At 34.8% G+C, this 21,368-nt stretch overlaps 3 protein-coding genes and 1 non-coding gene across 5 annotated transcripts; 2 read left to right on the forward strand and 2 right to left on the reverse strand.

The window, feature by feature from the left end:
- Positions 1-9,091: 9,091 nt before the first annotated feature.
- Positions 9,092-10,712, forward strand: LOC106347523 (actin-depolymerizing factor 2). 2 transcript variants are annotated; one of them, XR_007314290.1, is made up of 4 exons: positions 9,092-9,295; positions 9,881-10,140; positions 10,251-10,622; positions 10,654-10,712. XR_007314290.1 is itself a non-coding variant. In XM_013787086.3 (3 exons), the coding sequence occupies exons 1-3, from the start codon at positions 9,134-9,136 to the stop codon at positions 10,399-10,401; spliced, it is 573 nt and encodes a 190-aa protein (XP_013642540.2). In that variant the 5' UTR covers positions 9,092-9,133; the 3' UTR covers positions 10,402-10,712. The 2 variants fall into 2 exon arrangements, 1 of the variants encoding a protein (XP_013642540.2); XM_013787086.3 differs by having other exon boundaries at positions 10,251-10,712.
- A 448-nt stretch (positions 10,713-11,160) lies between these two features.
- Positions 11,161-11,772, forward strand: LOC106347524 (histone H2B.7). The gene has a single exon (XM_013787087.3). The coding sequence runs from the start codon at positions 11,246-11,248 to the stop codon at positions 11,657-11,659; it is 414 nt and encodes a 137-aa protein (XP_013642541.1). The 5' UTR covers positions 11,161-11,245; the 3' UTR covers positions 11,660-11,772.
- Positions 11,773-11,871: 99 nt separating this feature from the next.
- TRNAV-AAC lies at positions 11,872-11,945 on the reverse strand. The gene has a single exon. It is a non-coding gene; the product is annotated as a tRNA-Val (tRNA).
- A 915-nt stretch (positions 11,946-12,860) lies between these two features.
- On the reverse strand, positions 12,861-13,353 carry LOC106347525 (histone H4). The gene has a single exon (XM_013787088.3). It carries the CDS (start codon positions 13,285-13,287, stop codon positions 12,976-12,978), a length of 312 nt encoding a protein of 103 aa, XP_013642542.1. The 5' UTR covers positions 13,288-13,353; the 3' UTR covers positions 12,861-12,975.
- Positions 13,354-21,368: the final 8,015 nt, after the last annotated feature.

Below are 21,368 nucleotides of genomic sequence, written 5' to 3' on the forward strand. Positions count from 1 at the left end.
CCCGGCTATCCGCCCCTACGCTCCCCCTGGAGTGTTGCCCCTTCCCAACACCGACATCTATGCTACTTTTAGGATGGTCAGTTTCTTCGTGAGTCGTCTCCAGCACTACAGAGACTGGGCGTGGTACACCTCTGATTCGCGCCCAAAGGTTGGGATAGGCGGGATGATCACACCACTGCTCCAGTTTCTGAATGTTCCCTTGGGAAAGGACGCAGCAGGACCTAAGTTCATTGATGGCACCTACTTGAGGATTGCCACCTATTTCAGTGGGATGTATGGGAAGGACTACGTCTACCACAATTACTTGCAGGACAAGCCGGTCGAAGTGGTTCTTCCAAACCGGAACCTGACGAGCTTAGAGAGACCTGGAGCTATCAGCTTCAACATATCCCAGCAGGAGTTTCTTGGAGAACACGGGTCTCTCGATCCCATTGCTCCACCAAGGAAAAGGAGTGTTCCTACGCGACCTGACTCATCTGTTGCAGACACATCTGGGTCTATCTATGGACCTCCGCGCTACTACTTCAAGCCACATGACAGAGTTCTTCCGCCTGGGGCTCTTCGTGATGCTCATGACCACATTGGTCGCCTTCAGAGATGGAATAAGGCACAGGACAGGACGATAGAAAAGTTGAAGGATAAGTGCAAGGCGCTTAGCAAGACTGTGAAGAGGCAGGCAAAGACTTCAGCCAAGTTCATGAAGAAGGTCGCTGATGTCTTAACCAGGGAAGGAATAACTGGATGTAGCTCAGCAGACTTCGCTTTCGCGAACACATCAAACCCCCAGCCTCCACCTCCGCCTGATGCTCTTGGTTTTCCCCTCACTGCTACGCAGCATCAGCGTAAGTGGAGGAACCCACCCACTCAACCCTCCACCTCCGGAAACAAGTCCCCATCCCTCGCTTCTTCTGATAGTGAGGTCGAGATTGACGAAGTTGAGAGCCAACCATGGTATGGAGGCTACGGCTCAGCATCAGGCGGTTACTGCACCACCTTCCCACCTGACGACGACGATGATGGGGCATCTGCCCCCACTCACTATCCGTAGGAGGTACCTCTTTCTTTCCCTTGTATATACCATTTCATTTTTGCATATTAGTCTTCTTTTCGGTATCTCTCTCTTTCCTTCACAACACAGAGACTGTGTAACTCAAGTTTGGGGGAGGTACCAAGCATTTGATCATGTTTGCTTTGATGTTGTTTCATTGAGTCATGCATTTCATTGAGTCATATATAAAAAAAAAACATTTAGTTTGCATCATTTGCATTTCTAGGAGAGTCTAGAGCATAAAGGTTGCATTCACTTGCATTGGGAACAATAATTTTAAATGTCTTGTAAAGAACACTACGTTGCACCTGAGTAGCTATGCACCTTTCAAAAAGAAAAGACTTGTATGTTTCGAGCCTTGAAAACTCTTCCTGAAACTTGTTGATTGCTGAAATTTAGTCTTTGAAGCTAACTACAACTTTATTTGAACTGTACGAACTTAATGCTTCTTGCTCATGGTCCCTTGTGTACTGAGTCATGGCTATACACACTTGAGTTGTCACATCCTTTATGCCAATCTTTTTTTGACAAACTTTAGTGGTTGACCACTCCCAAAATCATTCCCTCCTTTTAAGCTTTCATTGTTTGATGAGTGAGGCTTTTTTCGAAAAGTCTTACATGTGCATAATGTTGAGAGTATCGGGAACGACAATGCTTGATATTCATTCTTGCTAGATTGGGTACTTTATTGTCTAGCTATAGATGGGGGGTGAGTGTTGTGCTTATGATTTGGGAACAATGAAAAAGGAAAAGAAATGGCTCTTTGTGTTTAAGAGAATTGTCTTATTGGGATAAGTAGAGAAGCCTCTAGCTCAAGTTATGAAAAGTTTTGGCCCCCAGCCTAAAAAGAAGAATGAAAAAGAAAAAAAAAAGAAAAAGAAAAAACAGAAAAGAAAATGAAAAGAAAGTAAAGGGGGCTAGCAAAGTTGTTAGGAGCTAAGAAATGTTTTGAAATTGTGAAATATCCCTTGTAGATTTCAAAGAGAAAGAGCTGATGTTCTTAGGATCTTTTGGTGAGAGATGTGAGTTGGGTTTGACATTGGGGAATGATTGTGTAATTGTATATTTGGGAAAATGGTAGAACAATGGAGATTGAGCATTGTATGCATGAGTTGATCTCTTTCTTAGATATATTATGTTCAATGTCAAGGCTACTTGTTTCGAGAATAAACCACCTTAAAGATCATATATTTTGAACATCTTGACTCACTTGAATAAAAGTAGCCTTGACATTAAACATAATATATCTAAGAAAGAGATCAACTCATGCATACAATGCTCAATCTCCATTGTTCTACCCTTTTCCCAAACATACAATTACACAATCATTTCCCAATGTCAAACCCAACTCACATCTCTCACCAAAAGATCCTAAGAACATCAGCTCTTTCTCTTTGAAATCTACAAGGGATATTTCACAATTTCAAAACATTTCTTAGCTCCTAACAACTTTGCTAGCCCCCTTTACTTTCTTTTCATTTTCTTTTCTGTTTTTTCTTTTTCTTTTTTTTTTCTTTTTCATTCTTCTTTTTAGGCTGGGGGCCAAAACTTTTCATAACTTGAGCTAGAGGCTTCTCTACTTATCCCAATAAGACAATTCTCTTAAACACAAAGAGCCATTTCTTTTCCTTTTTCATTGTTCCCAAATCATAAGCACAACACTCACCCCCCCCCCCCCTCCACGTATAGCTAGACAATAAAGTGTCCAATCTAGCAAGAATGAAGATCAAGCATTGTCGTTCCTGATACTCTCAACATTATGCACATGTAAGACTTTCCGAAAAAGGCCTCACTCATCAAACAATGAAAGCTTAAAAGGAGGGAAGGGTTTTGGGAGTAGTCTACCACTAGAGTTTGTCAAAAAAAATCGGCATAAAAGATGTGACAATTCAAGTGTGTATAGCCATGACTCAGTACACAAGGGACCATGAGCAAGAAGAATTAAGTTTGTTCAATTCAAATAAGGTTGTAGTTGGCTTCAAAGACTAAGTTTCAGCAATCAACAAGTTTCAGGAAGAGTTTTCAAGGCTCGAAACATACAAGTCTTTTCTTTTTGAGAGGTGTATAGCTACTCAGGTGCAACGTAGTGTTCTTTACAAGGCATTTAAAATCATGGCTACCAATGCAAGTGAATGCAACCTATATGCTCTAGACTCTCCTAGAAATGCAAATGATGCAAACTAAATGGCTTTTTTTTAAATATATGACTCAATGAAATGCATGACTCAATGAAACAACATCGAAGCAAACATGATCAAATGCTTGGTACCTCCCCCAAACTTGAGTTACACAGTCTCTGTGTTGTCAAGGAAAGAGAGAGATACTGAAAAGAAGACTAATATGCAAAAATGAAATGGTATATACAAGGGAAAGAAAGAGGTACCTCCTACGGATAGTGAGTGGGGGCAGATGCCCCATCTTCGTCGTCGTCAGGTGGGAAGGTGGTGTAGTAACCGCCTGATGCTGAGCCGTAGCCTCCATACCATGGTTGGCTCTCAACTTCCGGAGGTGGAGGGTTGAGTGGGTGGGTTCCTCCACTTACGCTGAAGCTGCGTAGCAGTGAGGGGGAAACCAAGAGCATCAAGCGGAGGTGAAGGCTGGGGGTTTGATGTGTTCGCGAAAGCGAAGTCTGCTAAGCTACATCCAGCTATTCCTCCCCTGGTTAAGACATCAGCAACCTTCTTCATGAACTTGGCTGAAGTCTTTGCCTGCCTCTTCACAGTCTTGCTAAGCGCCTTGCACTTATCCTTCAACTTTTCTATCGTCCTGTCCTGTGCCTTGTTCCATCTCTGAAGGCGACCAATGTGGTCATGAGCATCACGAAGAGCCCCAGGCGGAAGAACTCTGTCATGTGGCTTGAAGTAGTAGCGCGGAGGTCCATAGATAGGCTCAGATGTGTCTGCAACAGGTGAGTCAGGTCGCGTAGGAACACTCCTTTTCCATGGTGGAGAAATGGGATCGAGAGACCCGTTTTCTCCAAGAAACTCCTCCTAGGATATGTTGAAGCTGATAGCTCCAGGTCTCTCTAAGCTCGCCAGGTTCTGGTTTGGAAGAACCACTTCGACCGGCTTGCCCTGCAAGTAATAGTGGTAGACGTAGTCCTTCCCATACATCCCACTGAAATAGGTGGCAATCCTCAAATAGGTGCCATCAATGAACTTAGGTCCTGCTGCGTCATTTCCCAAGGGAACATTCAGAAACTGGAGTAGTGGTGTGATCATCCCGCCTATCCCAACCTTTGGGCGCGAATCAGAGGTGTATCATGCCCAGTCTCTGTAGTGCTGGAGACGACTCACGAAGAAACTGACCATCCTAAAAGTAGCATAGATGTTGGTGTTGGGAAGGGGCAACACTCCAGGGAGAGCGTAGGGGCGGATAGCCGGGCAGAGCAGTCGCATGACTTCCTCAGTGACACTACCAGCTTGCTTCTGTGGGTAGAATGCATGGACGCGCATCATGTGGAGGTAGCGTACTGACGGGTGTCGGATATGTGAGTTCTTGTCAGCCCCGTTAGAGTGTTTGTTTCTAGTGTTCAACTTCCAAAGCTCGGTGGGGAGGTTCTCACACTTGGGAAGGGAGTGGTCTTCTAGGTCTTGGAACCCCATGACTCTCCCAATGTCCTTGAAGTTCATGTTGTATTCTCTTCCATTGACCTTGAACCTGATTTTGTCTCATCCTTGCCTCACATGTGCAGTCTCGTGGTTAGTGACCACAAGGGAAGATAAGAACTGACAAGTGACATCCTTGTAGAGAGGGTAAGCCATGGTGAGGAGTTTTGGCATCTTCAAATGTCCTAGCATCGCCTCAATATCAGACTCAAGACCCAACTCCTTCAGCAAATCAAGGTCGGCGAACCTGGTTGGAGTCCAAGTGACCCCATTCATCAAGTTATCATACAGCTCCTCTACAGAAGGAGTTTTCGCCCAGTCCCGATCAACAGCAACCGCCTTCCCTTTGGACATCTTGGCTTTCTTTGTAGGTGCCTGCTCATCACCACTCTCAGTTTCACTCTCCTCATGAGTGGGGACTGCTACACTTTTCCCTGCCCTCTTCTCTTGTTCTTGCGATTTCCTTGCAGCCAAGGTCTGCTGACAAACAATCCTCTGCGTCCCTAAGCCAGTTGGCTCGGAGGTTAAAGCTTTCCCTTTTAGTGCAGACTCTTTTCTTTCAGCTTCTTGCCTCTCAGCTTCCAACTTTCCCTTTGTCTTCTTAACCATTGTCACCAGAAAAATTCAAAACTTTAAAAGTGATAAGTAGATAGAAGTAAAGAAGAGCAAGACTTTGCAAATGAAAGTTGCAAAAGTGAACTTAACAAATGAACTAGCAATTTAAGCTCAAGTTCAACTCAATGCAAAAAATTCACACATTTAGCACTAAAAGACCAAGTGAAGAGCAAGAATTACACTTCTCAATCTTGTAACACCTTAACACATCTAGTTCACCCACAAACACACCCAATTAAGGTCAAATTCGAAAAGCCCCAAATCCATGAACCCTAATTTTGCCAAAGTGCAAATTGAACTCAATTTCACCACTAATTCAACAACCCAACTTGATAGATAAGCTTTCTCTAGTCTATTTCACCACAATCTAGCAAGAAAATGACCAAATTTCGATTTTCAAATTCTAGGGTTCATGGACCTACGAATTTGAATTTAAAAACACAATACCTTGCTTTAGATGAAAGGAAATGGTGAATGGGTGGTGAGGAATAGACTACAGGGGCGAAAGTTTAGATTTAGAAACAATAACTTGTTGATTTGGGTGAGAATTGAAAAAGTTTTGGGATTTTTGGTGGGGGCAAACCAACCGTAACATCGATTTGGGATTTATCCCTCTCAATCCCTTTCTCTGAAATCTTGTGTCCCAGCACAATCCCTTCCTTAACCATGAAGTGACACTTCACCCAATTCAGCACAAGGTTGGTGTCTTCACATCTTTGTAGGACCCTTCACAAGTTTGACAAACAAGCAGAAAACGAATATCCGTAGACAGAGAAATCATCAATAAACACCTTCATAACATCTTCAATCAGATCAGAGAAGATTGACATCATGCACCTCTGAAAAGTGGCTGGAGCATTACATAGACCAAATGGCATCCTTCGATATGCAAAGGTACCATAGGGACATGTGAATGTCGTTTTCTCTTGATCATTGGGATGTATGGGGATTTGGAAAAATCCTGAGTAACCATCAAGAAAGCAATATAATGGGTGATTTGCAAGTCTCTCAAGCATCTGATCAATAAATGGTAATGAGAAATGATCATTTCTAGATGCAGAGTTTAGTTTTCGGTAATCAATGCACATTCTATGACCTGTGATGGTTCTTGTTGGTATCAATTCATCCTTGTCATTTTTAATCACAGTGATACCACCTTTCTTTGGTACAACATGCACAGGAGATACCCATTTAGAATCTGAGATAGGGTAAATAACACCAGCATCTAAGAGTTTAAGAATCTCTTTCTTTACAACATCCTTCAGGTTAGAATTCAACCTTCTTTGATGCTCGATAGAAGTCATTGATTCATCCTCAAGATGTATCCTATGAATGCACAAAGAGGGTGATATTCATTTGATGTCATCCAGTGAGTAACCTATTGCTTTTCTAAATCTTTTAAGTGTTTTCAAAAGTTCAGATAGCTCAGTTTCAGTAAGTTCACTACTCACAATGAAAGGATAAGTTTCATTAGGACCAAGGAATGCATACCTTACACCATGGGGGAGAGGTTTAAGCTCCACTTTAGGTGCCTTAAGCTCACTTCAGTCATCTTGCTGGGTGTCCTCTTATTGAGTGACTGAGACTTCTTGGTGAACCATCTATGGAAGCTCCTCGTACTGATCCTTACTGACAAACCCCTGGTGTGAATCCAGCATCATCCCATAAGCAGTACTCTCCAGGTTCTCAATCACCTCAACCTCTCTCTCTATAGTCAAAGCATGCTGTAGAGGGTCCTCTAGTGACAACTTTTCAAGGAGTTCATCAGCAAGGGCGTCCATCTCTTCAATGTAGAACCCTTGAACTGTTGGCCTCCTCATTACCTCCTTGATGTCAAAGTGGAGAATGTGCCATTTACCCAAGTGGAGATCAATCTTGCCTTCTTTCACATTAACAATAGCTCATGCTGTGTCTAAGAAAGACCTTCCAAGGATTAAAGGATCTTGAGCTTCCTTACCCATCTCAAGCACCACAAAGTCTGTAGGGATCTCATAGTTTCCAACCATCACGGGGAGGTCCTCCAAGATACCCACAGGGTACTTCACTGAACGATCAGCCAATACCAGAGAAAGTCTACACTTCTTGTACTGAGTGAAACCAAGCTTCTTGGCAACAGATAGAGGCATCAAGCTGACACTAGCTCCCAAATCGCAGAGACATCTATCAAATACCATAGGTCCAAGAGCACAAGGTAATGTGAAGCATCCTGGATCTTCTAGCTTCTTTGGGACAACAAGCCTCTGGATGATGGCACTACACTCATGAGTGATAATCACCATGCCCTCCATCTCTTTCTTCTTTGCAGCTACAATATCTTTCAGGAACTTGTTGTATTGAGGAATCAGCATGAAAGCATCAATAATGGGCATTGTGACCTGGATTTCACTCATTTGCTTTTCAAATAGAACTTTGTACTTCTCTAGCAGCTGCCTCTTGAATCGACCTGGGAATGGAAGTTTAGATTCATAGGGAGGAGGAACAAAAGAACTTTCACTTGCTGGAGTAACAACTTCACCAACCTTAACTGTTTTCTTCTCTTCTCCAGCCTTTCCTTTTCCTTTGGCTTCCACTATCTTCTCCAAAATCTCGTTATTGATCTTCTCATCAACAATCACCACTTCATCATCTATGTTGATGGCAACCCCCTTATTTTACGTTTCTTTTAGAAAATTTGGAATCTAGTTATTACAACAAACACAACAAAATGAATCTTGTAAATCAACTATCTGAACACTTTAACTTTCATTTGCTTTGTATCAGCTCATATAGTAGGCTTATGGATGTTTTTTGTGCTTTTGCATCTCAATTCATTATATATAATAAATTGGTTATACTCTAACTTTGTTAATTTTTGGATAAAAGTGTTAGATGATAATTGAAAACAAACATGTTATTTGTAAATAATTTAACTGATAAGAGTATTCTATAATATATTTGTTTATACTCTCTTGTTTTTCTACAATTCTTTTACCGTTTCTTTTTAGATTGAATGTTTCAATTTAATACACTAGTGTATATTATTTACAAAAGGACATTTGTATAAACTTTTTTATAACTGCCTAACATATTCTGAAATGACATTTACAACATAAAAACTACATAATATATTTTAAATCTGCGGGTTCGTCGCAAAATCGCTTAGCTAAGCGGGGCCGGCTTAAACATATATATACAAACTGGTACCTGCACAGCTCATAGAAAAATCGAACCCGCTGCGAATTGGGCTATTTGGACGTGGATCGGTCCATATGACATCTCTAATCCAACGATATGATTCATGTGTTCATAATAAAAAAGATAAAAAAAACAACCTACTATGTACTTTAGTTTCTATAGAGGCCCAAATCAAACTTGGTTTGGGCTAGTTTTGTTAAGAACAAAACAATTAGTGAACCAATCATCTGTTCAATCATCCATTAGAGAGTCATGTTGTAATTAATCAACGACAATATCATTTTTAAAGATTTTATTGAGCAATCATTCTTTTTAAGATTATGATTGGATTCGTTGTTTTGACCGGTGGTTGCGCTGACCCATATTTGTTGTATTTCCGCCATATGTTATTACCATTATGTGTTTATTAATGAACATTTATTAGTATAATCTCATAAGTTTAAATTATTTTATTATTTATTTTTGTTACCAAGACTTATTCTATTTTTTTTGAAAATAAATAATCTTACTCAGAAAATATAAATATAATCAGCTGTAAGTAATCATTTGAGATAATATTTTACCTCAGAAAAAATTGACTTAAAAATTAGCTGTATTTTTACTTTTTTTTTTTTGATCAAATCTGTATTTTTACTTAACCATCATTTATGAAATGTAAGCAAATGAAATACGTTTCTATATATAAAAAATGGAAGAATATATTCTGGATAGCTTACAAATAACGCGGAGACGAAACAGTGAAGAAACAAAAAAAACACAAGTCATATCGTGTTTCGCCGACCGGAGAAAAATATCTTTCTTCCGCTTCTTTATTTTCAACAAGAGTTATCGTTGGAATCGGTTAGCCATGGTGAGCTCTCGAAGTTCCTCTTTTTACTGTTTTAAAGTTGTTCGTTATGATATCGATTTTGCTTGTGGAATTGAGTCTGAATCCGTTTTGGTTGGATAGTATCTCTTTTTGATAGCTCTCCTCTCTCGCTCGTTAGATCTGTAGATGAATTGTGTCCGTGTCCGATCTTGAAGATAGTTCGTCTCTTGTGTGATCGAATTTATTGAAATCCGACCAAGAACTCGTATCCTTGTTCTGTCTGAAATCAGGAGGAAACTGTAATTGTTCACTTGAAGTTCATATATAAGTTGAATTTTTTACGAGTTTTCAAACTCGTCTTTTCAAGTCAGAACGTCTCCTGATGAGTCTCAGTTGAAGTTCTATATATTGACGGGTTTGTGGCTGCTATAAATCTCTTTCGAAATTGCGACCGTGGAAGCTTGTTAGCTTCTCTTACATGTGATGTTAGCAATGCTAGAGATGATCGTATAACCCAAATTCGTGTCCTAAGTTATTTCTCAAAAATTGGCTGTTCTTTTTTTTTTTGAAGAGATGTGCATCTTCCTTTTTATGTGTGTGTACTATTGACATTAATATTGATAACAGGCTAACGCGGCATCAGGAATGGCTGTGCATGATGATTGCAAGCTCAAATTTTTGGAACTGAAAGCCAAAAGAACATTCCGTACCATAGTCTACAAGATTGAGGACAAGCAAGTGATTGTGGAGAAACTCGGTGAGCCTGAACAATCGTACGATGACTTTGCAGCAAGTCTTCCGGAGAACGAATGCCGTTATGCCATTTATGACTTCGACTTTGTCACTGAGGAGAACTGCCAGAAGAGCAAGATTTTCTTCATCGCATGGTAAACAGTTTTAATTAATTAATTACTATCTGGTTTTGCTAATTAAGAACTCATGTGTCTGGTTTGCTAATATCATATGATCATCACAAATAATGCGTGTTTGTGGTAAGGTCTCCTGACACTGCCAAAGTGAGAGATAAGATGATTTACGCAAGCTCTAAGGATAGGTTCAAGAGAGAACTGGATGGGATTCAAGTGGAGCTTCAAGCAACCGATCCAACCGAGATGGGTCTTGATGTTTTCAAGAGCCGCACCAACTAAAGCCTAAACACCCCCCCTGTGAACCGGGGGGACTTGAATAAATTTGTTTCTGGAGTGATTTTATGTGTCTGTTAACTGTTTCCTCTGACGGTTATGAAACTTTTAACATCTTCATTCGGTTTGGGTATTGTTATTGTCTTTCGTGTCTTGATGATGTGTTTTCATCATCTATGAACTTGTGAGATTGTGCTGCCTTGCCTTGTGGTGGTTGGCAATCTTTTGTGTCAGTTTACTATCTTTTTTTTTTGACATGTGTCAGTTTACTATCTATGTACAATACTTTGAAAAAAACAGATTGGAGTTTATTGATTTGATGTATGCTATAACGTAAAAGCTTTTTGCAGCTTCCGTACCCCATGATTTTCTTACAGCTTCAATCAACCTTTTTAGATTCTTGATAAACTGCATAGATCACATCAGGTTCGATGATGGGGCTCTTTGCTGCCATGAATGCATCAACATACTACTTCATTTATGTCTTTTTACCCTCAAAATACATGAAATCGCCTGGACGGGCTCGAAACCAAGCCACTTTCGATCATAAAGGAAATAGGCCTAACAAAGGCCATTAGGAATTGATTTTTTTTTCTTTCAAGCGGCGCTTAAACCGACGCCGAAAATGGACACGTCAGCAATTAGCATAGAGATTACATATATTATTATGTGCCGTTGATTAAATAAACAATCAACGGTAAAGATCGTTTTATTTATCGATCCTCGTCGATATCTTAACAACCAATCATATCAATGATTCGATCTATTATAAAAGCTAAACGAGAGATAGGTTTATTGCATTCTCAGATCTGTACTTGTTCTTCTTTAACCCAGAAAGAAAGTCAAAGCAATGGCTCCAAAAGCAGCAGAGAAGAAGCCCGTAGAGGAGAAAGCTCCGGCGGAGAAGAAACCGAAGGCCGGGAAGAAGCTGCCCAAGGAAGCAGGTGCAGGCGTTGACATGAAGAAGAAGAAGAAATCGAAGAAGAGCGTGGAGACGTATAAGATTTACATCTTCAAGGTTCTGAAGCAGGTTCATCCAGATGTCGGAATCTCTAGTAAAGCCATGGGGATCATGAACAGTTTCATCAATGATATCTTCGAGAAGCTCGCTCAGGAATCGTCTAAACTCGCGAGGTACAACAAGAAGCCGACAATCACCTCGAGGGAGATTCAGACTGCTGTTAGGCTCGTTCTTCCAGGAGAGCTCGCCAAACACGCCGTCTCCGAAGGCACCAAGGCCGTCACTAAATTCACCAGCTCTTGAACATCCAATCTAAATTAAGTTTCAGTTTCATTTCAATCTCAGTTGTAATTAGTTCTATGAATCTGTTTGGAATCTAAAATGTTTGCGTTTTCGCACAATGCATGAAATTCGTATTTGAGTTCTTCAGATTAATTATTGCTTTACCGAGAAATTTAGATTAAATCATTTCTCCAGAAACTAAAAAAATAAAGAAAACTTTTCTATAAAAGGAATGGCTTCGCCCGGGTTCGAACCGGAGACCTTCAGTGTGTTAGACTGACGTGATAACCAACTACACCACGAAACCGTTTTGTTAAAGATGTGTTACACAAAAGAAAAAGTATTTAGTTGAATCTGGCTCTCGTCCTCCTCTACTTCTGATGCCTGCGAATATACACCAAAAGCAATTTAAAATAACATAAAGAACTTTTGATTCTTCTCAAAAGAGTCTAGCTAGTTTCCCTGGTTTTAGTATCTAGATGTCCTTAATTATGCTACATTTTACTTGAGAGAGCCAAATTAATGTTTTGATTCCACGTTCAGAATTGATTCGTTAGCTGTTCTATATAACCCGAGTTTGATCACAACACTGATCTCTTGCCCATTTTTCTTGATAGTTGATTACCTTAATCGTTTCTTAACAAAATAGAACAAAATAGTTCTCATCGAGAAGACAGAATCAGAAAAGAAACAAGATAGTTCACAGTTAAAGTCACTGATTCTAAAATTTATGTGACCAGTTTTGTTTCTTAACGAGAAAACGCAGATTTCAAGCAGTCTTAAATGACTAGGAGTAGTAATGTTTGAGCGCCGGGCTAAAGGACTACGAACCTGTGTGAGCTGCTCAGAGTAAACAACTCCTAAGCTACTTCTGATGATACTCATACGCACGACCAGCCAACTTCTGCTCTAGTGTCCAGTCTTAGCAGTTTTTAAGTGTGTAAAAGATACTTAGCAGGGAATGACAAGCAATACCATGAATCACCATCATTCATGCTTAGATTCAAAGATTTGAGAGCAGATTGTCTAACTCACTCACATGGTATATGTGGTGCTATAACGGCCAGATCTCTCTCTCTCTCTCTCTCTCACCACAAACAGGCTTTGATGTGGGACGGAGACATCAAATTGAGCACGAAGTAGGTTGAGCAAGAGGGAGATAGAGATACAAGTTCGGAGCTCAATATCAGAGAATCATAAAACAATGTAACAGATAGTGATATAGTCAAATGTGAATTTCATATATTTTGATGATACAAAACCATAAAGAGAAGCTGAAATGACTAAAGATAGAATCACATCTGAGATTTGATTTAACGAAAACAATTTTAAAAACCCTAGCCGCCGAATCCATAGAGAGTCCTCCCTTGCCTCTTGAGAGCATACACCACATCCATGGCCGTCACCGTCTTCCGCCGCGCGTGCTCGGTGTAGGTGACGGCGTCACGGATAACGTTCTCCAAAAAGATCTTGAGGACGCCACGAGTCTCCTCGTAGATCAGACCGCTGATACGCTTCACGCCTCCTCTACGAGCCAAACGACGAATCGCAGGCTTGGTGATTCCTTGGATGTTGTCTCTGAGAACCTTCCTGTGACGCTTGGCTCCTCCTTTCCCCAAACCCTTGCCTCCCTTTCCACGACCCGACATTTTTCAACAACGCTAAATCTCAGATTTTCTCAAAGATCTTTTGTTTTGGTTTTGTGTATTAATGAGGAGAGCAATGGGGGCTGTATTATATAGTCGTAATGTAATCGCATGTGTTTATTATATCTCAATCCGGATGAATATTAATGATTATGTATTGGCCGTTGATTAAGTATTAATCAAACGGTCCTTACAGTCGATCCGCGTGATACACGAATCTCTTCAAAATGTTCTCCAAATTATAGCGGGAATATATTTTACGTTCTCTTCTTGCGTGTCTCTTTTCCCTCCTTTTCTTTCTGAAACTAGATTTTTTAACCGCGCGTAGCGCGGATAAGATATTATATGTATTTCTTAATTCTAAAAAAATAATGTATAATATTGTATTACATTATTTAAATAATATAAAATAAGACTACATAACATAAATATATTTTTTAAATTTTATTTGTGAAAATCATTATGTTGTTTGATTGTTATACGTGATTCACATATTTGTATAGTTATTTGTGATAGATGAATAACTATATTTTTATTATCAGTAAATAATATATATTTATTATATAATATAAAAAAATAAAATTATTTACTTTTAAAACAAACTTGTCTCATGTTGGGAACTAGGTGTAGACATATCATATTCGAATGAGACATTTTTATAGTTATCAATCTTCTTAACAGTCAAGAAATAAATCTGAATATCAAAACAATATCTCATACGATCTCTTTGTGGAATAACTGCTCTGAAAATTTGAATTTTGGCATAAAAAAAACACTGGAAATTGATGTCCAGATGTGTTATCTAAGTTAGCTTTACAAAATACTATTCATAGTTCATATATCATTTATGTCCATCCTATTTTTTTGTCCATCCTTTCTTAAACATCTTGAAATAATTGATGCTAATTAATAATAAACTTTTGGCTGGCAAAAAAAAATCAAATTTGTCTAATTATCGCTTAATTTGTCTAACTGATATATATATGTATTTCTCAATTCTAAAAATAATGTATGATATTGTATTACATTATTTAAAGAAAATAAAATAAGACTACCTAACATAAATATGTTTTTTAAATTTTCTTTATGGAAATCATTATGCTGTTTGATTGTTGTACTTGATTCACATATTTGCATAGATATTTGTGATAGATGAATAACTATATTTTTATTATAAGTAAATAATATATATTTATTATATAATATAAGAAAAATGAAATTATTTACTTTTTAAACAAAGTTGCCTCATGTTGGGGATTCGGTTATAGACATATAATATTCGAAGAAGACATTTTCACAGTTATCAATCTTCTTAACAATCAAGAAACAAACGTGAATATCAAAACAATATCTCATACTATATTTTTATGGAATAACTGCTCTGAAGAAATTGAATTTAGGCATAAAAAAAGACTGGAAATGATGTGCAGATGTGTTATCTAAGTCAGCTTTACAAAGCACTACTATTCATAGTTCATATATCATTTAAGTCCATCCTTTTTTAAACATCTTGAAATAACTGATGCTAATTAATAATAAACTTTTGGCTCGCAAAAAAAATTTAAATTTGTCTAATTATCGCTTAAATATTTTATTAATATTGTCTAAGAATCTTTCAATTGATATCATAGTTTAATTTTTATTGATTTTTTTGTTAATTTTAGAATTTTTTGTATTGAAGATTTTTTTCCATATTAAGTTTATATTTCTTTCACATAATATATATATATATATGTATATATATATATATGTCATAAAAATTACCATCAAATCAGTTTTGCTTATTTATTATTTTGTTTTTAATGAAAATACACTTTTTAAATAATTTAATTTAAAATAAAATTATATATCAATTTGTTGTATTCTAACAATTTGATTGATTTAATTAATTTGCTTTGGTGGATAACTTAAAAAGTTTTCATATGAATCGGGAAAGCAAGCTTATGTTGTTATATTATATTTATTTGTGTATATGAAATCTATATATAATGCTAGTGTAATAAAGAAAGAAAATTATTTTTTTGTAACTTCAAAAAGATACATTATTACAATTTGAAATTATTAAAAATTGAATAAAATGGTAATTAATTAAATCTAGTTATTTTTTTTATCTTGTTTAGTTGGATTCTCATGAAAAGAAATCGATAGGTTAAACACATGTTTTAAAATTTGTTGTGTTATTGTTTTGTGTATAAATTACAAAACATATTGAATTGATATATTTAATTATTGCACCCTTAAATAATATTTTATTAAGACATTAGAGAACTATGTTTTGAGTTGTTTTGTCAAAATTGTATAAAAATCTATGCTTTTTCATATTTGTCACGAAAATTTTTATGTTAAACTTAGTTTTACAAAATTCTTAAATTTTTTACGAAAACAAAAATCTATGATTTTTCATATTTGTCAATGTTCTCACACTTTCAAAGAATATATTAGCTTAGTCACTTACTTATTTTTTTTTACAAAACAAAGTATCAGAGTCTTGAAAGTTGAATCCATATTATTGTAAATGTACATAAGAGTTTGTGATTACATATTTAGTGATTCTTGTATATGTGTCCAAGAAAGTTTCAATGGCTTAGTGGTATCTGCCGTATATTTATGTCATACTAACCCGGGTTTGATCGTTTCCTTTGCATTGTTTTTTCATATTTTACAAAAAAATAAATGAGATGACGTGGCAACTTCGGACTCTCTGATTGGACGATTTTTTGTGCCTACGTGGACACTTTTAGAGGAACTTATATATCCCTTTTAGTATAGTATAGATACACGCCGTTTAAGTTTGACTAGACATTGTCGTTTTTGTTGTGGTATGTTCGGTATCTTTCTACCGTGTAAAATATCACTGCAAAAAACTTAAGTAAGACCACACTCCCAATAATAAAACAGTTCAAGTTAAAGCAGTAAAAATCATGTAAATTATGAAAAATAAAATAAGTCAAGTGTAGATCAGACATATGAAGATCAAGTAGTTTATTATAATTTAAATATTAAAACAGTTTAAATAAAGCATACCATATATCTAAATTAAAAATTACAAGAAAAATCAAAACGCAAAATACATAAATACAATACATAAACAAAACTATAGAAGTGTGGATGAGAATTAGACATATATTATAGAAATATAACTTAAATGAATGTAATTCAAATTACCTTAAAGAAAGGATGATAATTAGATAAGATTTTTTCTGTTATTAAAGTAGTAAGTAAAGTGGAATGCAAATGTGGTGATTTATAGAAGAAAAAAAATGTATTTTAAAATAAATTATTAAGAAAATAGTATTGTCCAACAATAAAACTAATGGGTGAACAACATCAATTTTTATGCAGGATAGATGTATTCATGCTATATGTAAGGGTGGACGTTCGAGTATCCAATCGGGTTCGGTTCAGATCTATTCGGGTTACGGGTTTTCGAGTTCAATGATTTCAGTCTCATTTGGATATTTCTAATTTTGGTTCGGATTCGGTTTGGATCTTTGCGAGTTCGGTTCGGATAACCCATTTAATTTTTTTTAATTTTTTTAAAAACTCATTATATGCTTAAAAGTTCTCAAAATCTATAAACAAAATAATACATTACATATAAATTTGAATAAAACATGTCAAAATACATAAAATTAACATATAAATTGGTTGGTTTGAATATTTGGATAGAGAATCAATAGATATTTCAAGTATTTTTGGTGTGTTTGAGTATATTTTAGCTATTTTAAACATTTACTTTTGATTATTTGTATATATTTTCAAGTATTTTCAACAAATTATAAGTATCTTATATATTTTGGATTTTTCATATACATTAAATCTAAAAATATTTAATATATGTAGATGTATAAATATATGTCGGAAACTACATTCGGGTACCCGAAATACTCCGGATCGGGTCGGGGTCGGTTTTTTAGATACCAAAATTTTAAACCTGTTCGGATATTTAATCAATTTTGGTTGGGTTCGGTACAACTTTTTCGGATAAGGTTCGGTTCGGTTCTTCGGATTCGAGTAGCCTATATGTGTGTATTTTTGTCGGGCTATATGTATTAAAAAAACACACAAAATTTTGTGATGTCTTTCTATTAAGGTAGTGATTGAAACTTATTTACGGAGCATATTTGTAATAATAAGTTCGCAATTTATCAAGTGTCACCAATCATCAATTTTTGTTTGTTCTATATTAGAATGAACCACACTTACTTTTTGACCCGCTCAATTATGATGTGGTTTTGTGTTCTGTGTGCGTTTTTCTTAATTTACTAATATTTATTATAATTATCTGATTTAAAATATTTTAATGCATTTTTATAATATATGTTACTAATTGTTCAATCAAGATACTATAAAATCATATTATTTAAATAATATTTTCATCACCTTCTAATATTTTTTTTGTTTTTTTTGTTTGAATGTAAAAATATTATAGAATTTATTATAAATTACTTTTATAAAAACCTGAAATAGTACTTATTAAAGTAATTTAATATTGTGATGCAGTTTAACTGCAGTTTGTATAAGAGAAACACACACTACGAAACAACTGCATAATACATCTAATAAAATTTTATAAATATAATATATATTTTAAAAAAATTATATGCATCTGAAACATGAAATTCAATATGCTGTTAGTGAGACTTTTTAGCCAATATCTTAATTTATTTTAAATTTTATAATTGTGTTATTTGTTTAAAAAATAATAATTTAAGTTTGTTATTTAAAAATTAAAATGTGGTTAAATCAATATCAAAACTTTACTATTGAATCGTTATTATATAAATTTCAAAATAATATATCATGTTTTTGTTGGTGTATAGACTGTCAAAGTTGTGTTCGTTGTCATTTAAAAAAAATTAAATAAATTATAATATGTATTATAGTTTGAAGATAAAATATTTTTTGGTTTTTGTTTAAACACCAAAAAATTGAAAAATATACAAGATCATATTTTCCATATCCTCTAAAAGGTCAAATAGAAAATATGAAAAGTTGATTGCATATGTTTTTTCAATTAATCAATAACAATAAACTTTGTTGAAAAAAGCAATAACATTAAAATAAGATAGAAAAAATCAAGGAGTAGTTGCATATTTATTATTTTGTAGTATTTAATAGTTATAAATAAATAAATAAGTCTACACTATTCGTTTTCAATTGTGGTTTTTTAACATGTGTCCTGCAGTCCATTTTTATTTTAATTTTAAATTATTATTTTTACAAAAGTGGCAATAGAAAAATATTTGAATGTCATCATATATTTGTCCATGTGGTGCGTTTCTTTTGTCCCACTTTTAACATTCAGAACCATAAACTAGGTTATAAAAATTTGGATACCTATTTAGTTGTTAGTTTGGTTCTAGTTCAGTTTTGGTTTCTGGATTTTAGACATATAAGACATGCTTGGGTAATTTATAATATCCAAATTTGAATTGAACTATATATTTTTGGTTCTGTTCTTCGGTTCTGGATATATGTGCTCAGTCTAATCTTCCTATACGAATAAAAATATTATATTTGTTAAAATAATCTTATATATATATATATATTAATTTATACATAAAATTTAATTTGTATTTAAATTTAACTTATTTTTAAAAACTTGTAATGGTCAAACCATGACTCGTTGTCTAGTCGGCTACGAGTTGTGTTAAAAACTCGTCAGATTGATGATATTATTCAATTTTTGAAAACAGGATAGGATCGATCGGTTGAACCGTAACTTATTTCTCTATTCAATTACATGTTGTGTTAAAATTTGTATTCTGAGTCAAACCGGGGGAAATGGTGAATCAAAGAGTTATTGAACCAAATACCACAAAAACAAATCAATTCATGTATATTCATATCTAAATATTTCAGGGGATCAAATTTTTAATTGATATTGAATTTGTAAAATATAATTTATATTCTAAATCATTTTATTATATTTAATTTAAGTAAAAATATTAAAATATTTACAAAATTTTCAATTTGTATTTTTATTTCAAAAGAATTTAGTAGTTAAATTTAACAAAAAATAAATATAAATCATAATTTTTATTCCAAATTAATATAAATATTTAAGATTATAAAATATTATGACAATGTCACTAAGTAAACAAATTTAATTTCAAACCATATTAATATATTTATTATACATTCTATTTCATATCAAAACCACAATACTAATTTTCCTATAAAATCCACACTTACCTTCCAAACCACATGAACCTTAATTCCGTACCGCTTATATTATCAAATTTTCGGTTACCATTCAGACCTTATGTATTACAAAAACATAAAAAGACGTATAGTGATTTTATGCAGAAAAACATTGTGTCCATATAATCTACATTTTTAATTTTTACTTTCAAAATTTAAGATTAAGGGTTTGTATGGAAAGAGAAATTAAAAATGATTATTTTACCAACACATAGCATCCATCTACAACTTACCATTCAATAAAAAGTTTTTTTTTAACTGCGTGTGTTCCACTTTTTTAAGAAAGCGATGTACATTATAGGTAGGGTTGGGTTACTGGTCAAATCCGTCCCGCTGATCCGCAGGTTTCAAATTATTTTTTGTCAAAAAATATGACCCACACAACCCGTGAACAAATATATATATACCCGCATCCGCCCAGCTTAATTCTAGGGGTAATCTGCGAGACCCACATGTTATTTTTTTAAAAATATTTTTTTTTTAATACTTCTTAAAAAATACTGTAAATAATATATTTATAATTAAAATTTTATATTTTATATTTTTTATAATTTATAATTATTATTTTTAAAATTCCCGTATTTTTCTAAAATATATACTTTTTTACAAAAAAAACATTTATTTATTTATTTTTATTTAAAACAATTGCGGGTTGGCGGGTACCCACAATTCAAAATCCACCAACGACATCCGCCCCGTATAAAATATTGATAACACGCTCCCGCAAATCGATTTTTTTTAATTGCTCGACCCGCACCCGCCCCACGGCGGGTCAAACAGGGCGAGATCCGTGGGTTAAAACTCAAATTTCCAGGCCTAATTAGAGGTCAGTTTTTGACTTTTATTACACAATAGATCACTTTGTGCTACTTGAGTAGTTTTAGGTGGTTTAAGACCTTGCTGTCCCTAGAAAAGTGTAACCATAAACCTTTTTGAATGATTTACACTTTATAGAGAATATATTTCTAGTAATGTATTTTTATAACTAAAACCAAATAATTGTTAACTACCTTAACTAATCTAACCATAATGGTCTCACATTTCGCCACCTGCATTATCTCTCACCTCTCTTTGTTCATCACCAAGGTGTTTTTCTTCATGTCGAGAAATATGTCATGCTTCTTCCTTTTTTATTGTAAATCACATTTTTTCTGCAAATCATTTCTTTTTGCCATAGTAGCTTCCTCTTCTCTTTAATTTTCTATATCATTAACTTACTTTTTCTGATTGCAGATATCTATTGGTCCAAAAAATCAATATAGCTGATCTGATTTCTCGCTTTTTGCTTCCTAGATATGTGACGAAGTAGACACATAAAAAGTAGCGGTAAATCGGTGGTGTCATCGACACATCTTTTCCAATTTGATCACGTCTTTGGTTAGGCTGTATAAGAAATAAATTGATGAGAAAACAAATGAAAGAGAAACTAAATTTTGCTTGTTTTTGGATGAAATCGGATAATATATACAATATTAGTAAGTTTTGGGGATAAACACACACAAAAATAAAGGTTTAATGAAGAAAATCAATGCCTCCTTCGAAAAAGAGTTACATAAACGTTGGAAGCCCTAAAATAAAGATGGTGATTTTTAATATATAATTGTCACTCTTTGAAAATATTAAAATAAGAAAAATTTAGCCACTGTGAATCGAAGTCGGGACTATAGAGACTGAAGCCAGCCAAGTAATCAGTAAACCACTCATACTTAATTAATTGATTACATACACGTAAACATCATATTATAATCATTTTTTATTAAAATAAACGTTGTATTGGTCCGTTATTTTGTTGTTTGAATATGTATACAAGTAGTACAAAATTTGTTGGTTTTAAGGATATAAACTTGGTTGTGCATATGTGTTTTATTATTATGTAA

Source organism: Brassica napus, chromosome A6 (genome assembly GCF_020379485.1).
Source record: "Brassica napus cultivar Da-Ae chromosome A6, Da-Ae, whole genome shotgun sequence".
Taxonomy (NCBI): domain Eukaryota; kingdom Viridiplantae; phylum Streptophyta; class Magnoliopsida; order Brassicales; family Brassicaceae; genus Brassica; species Brassica napus.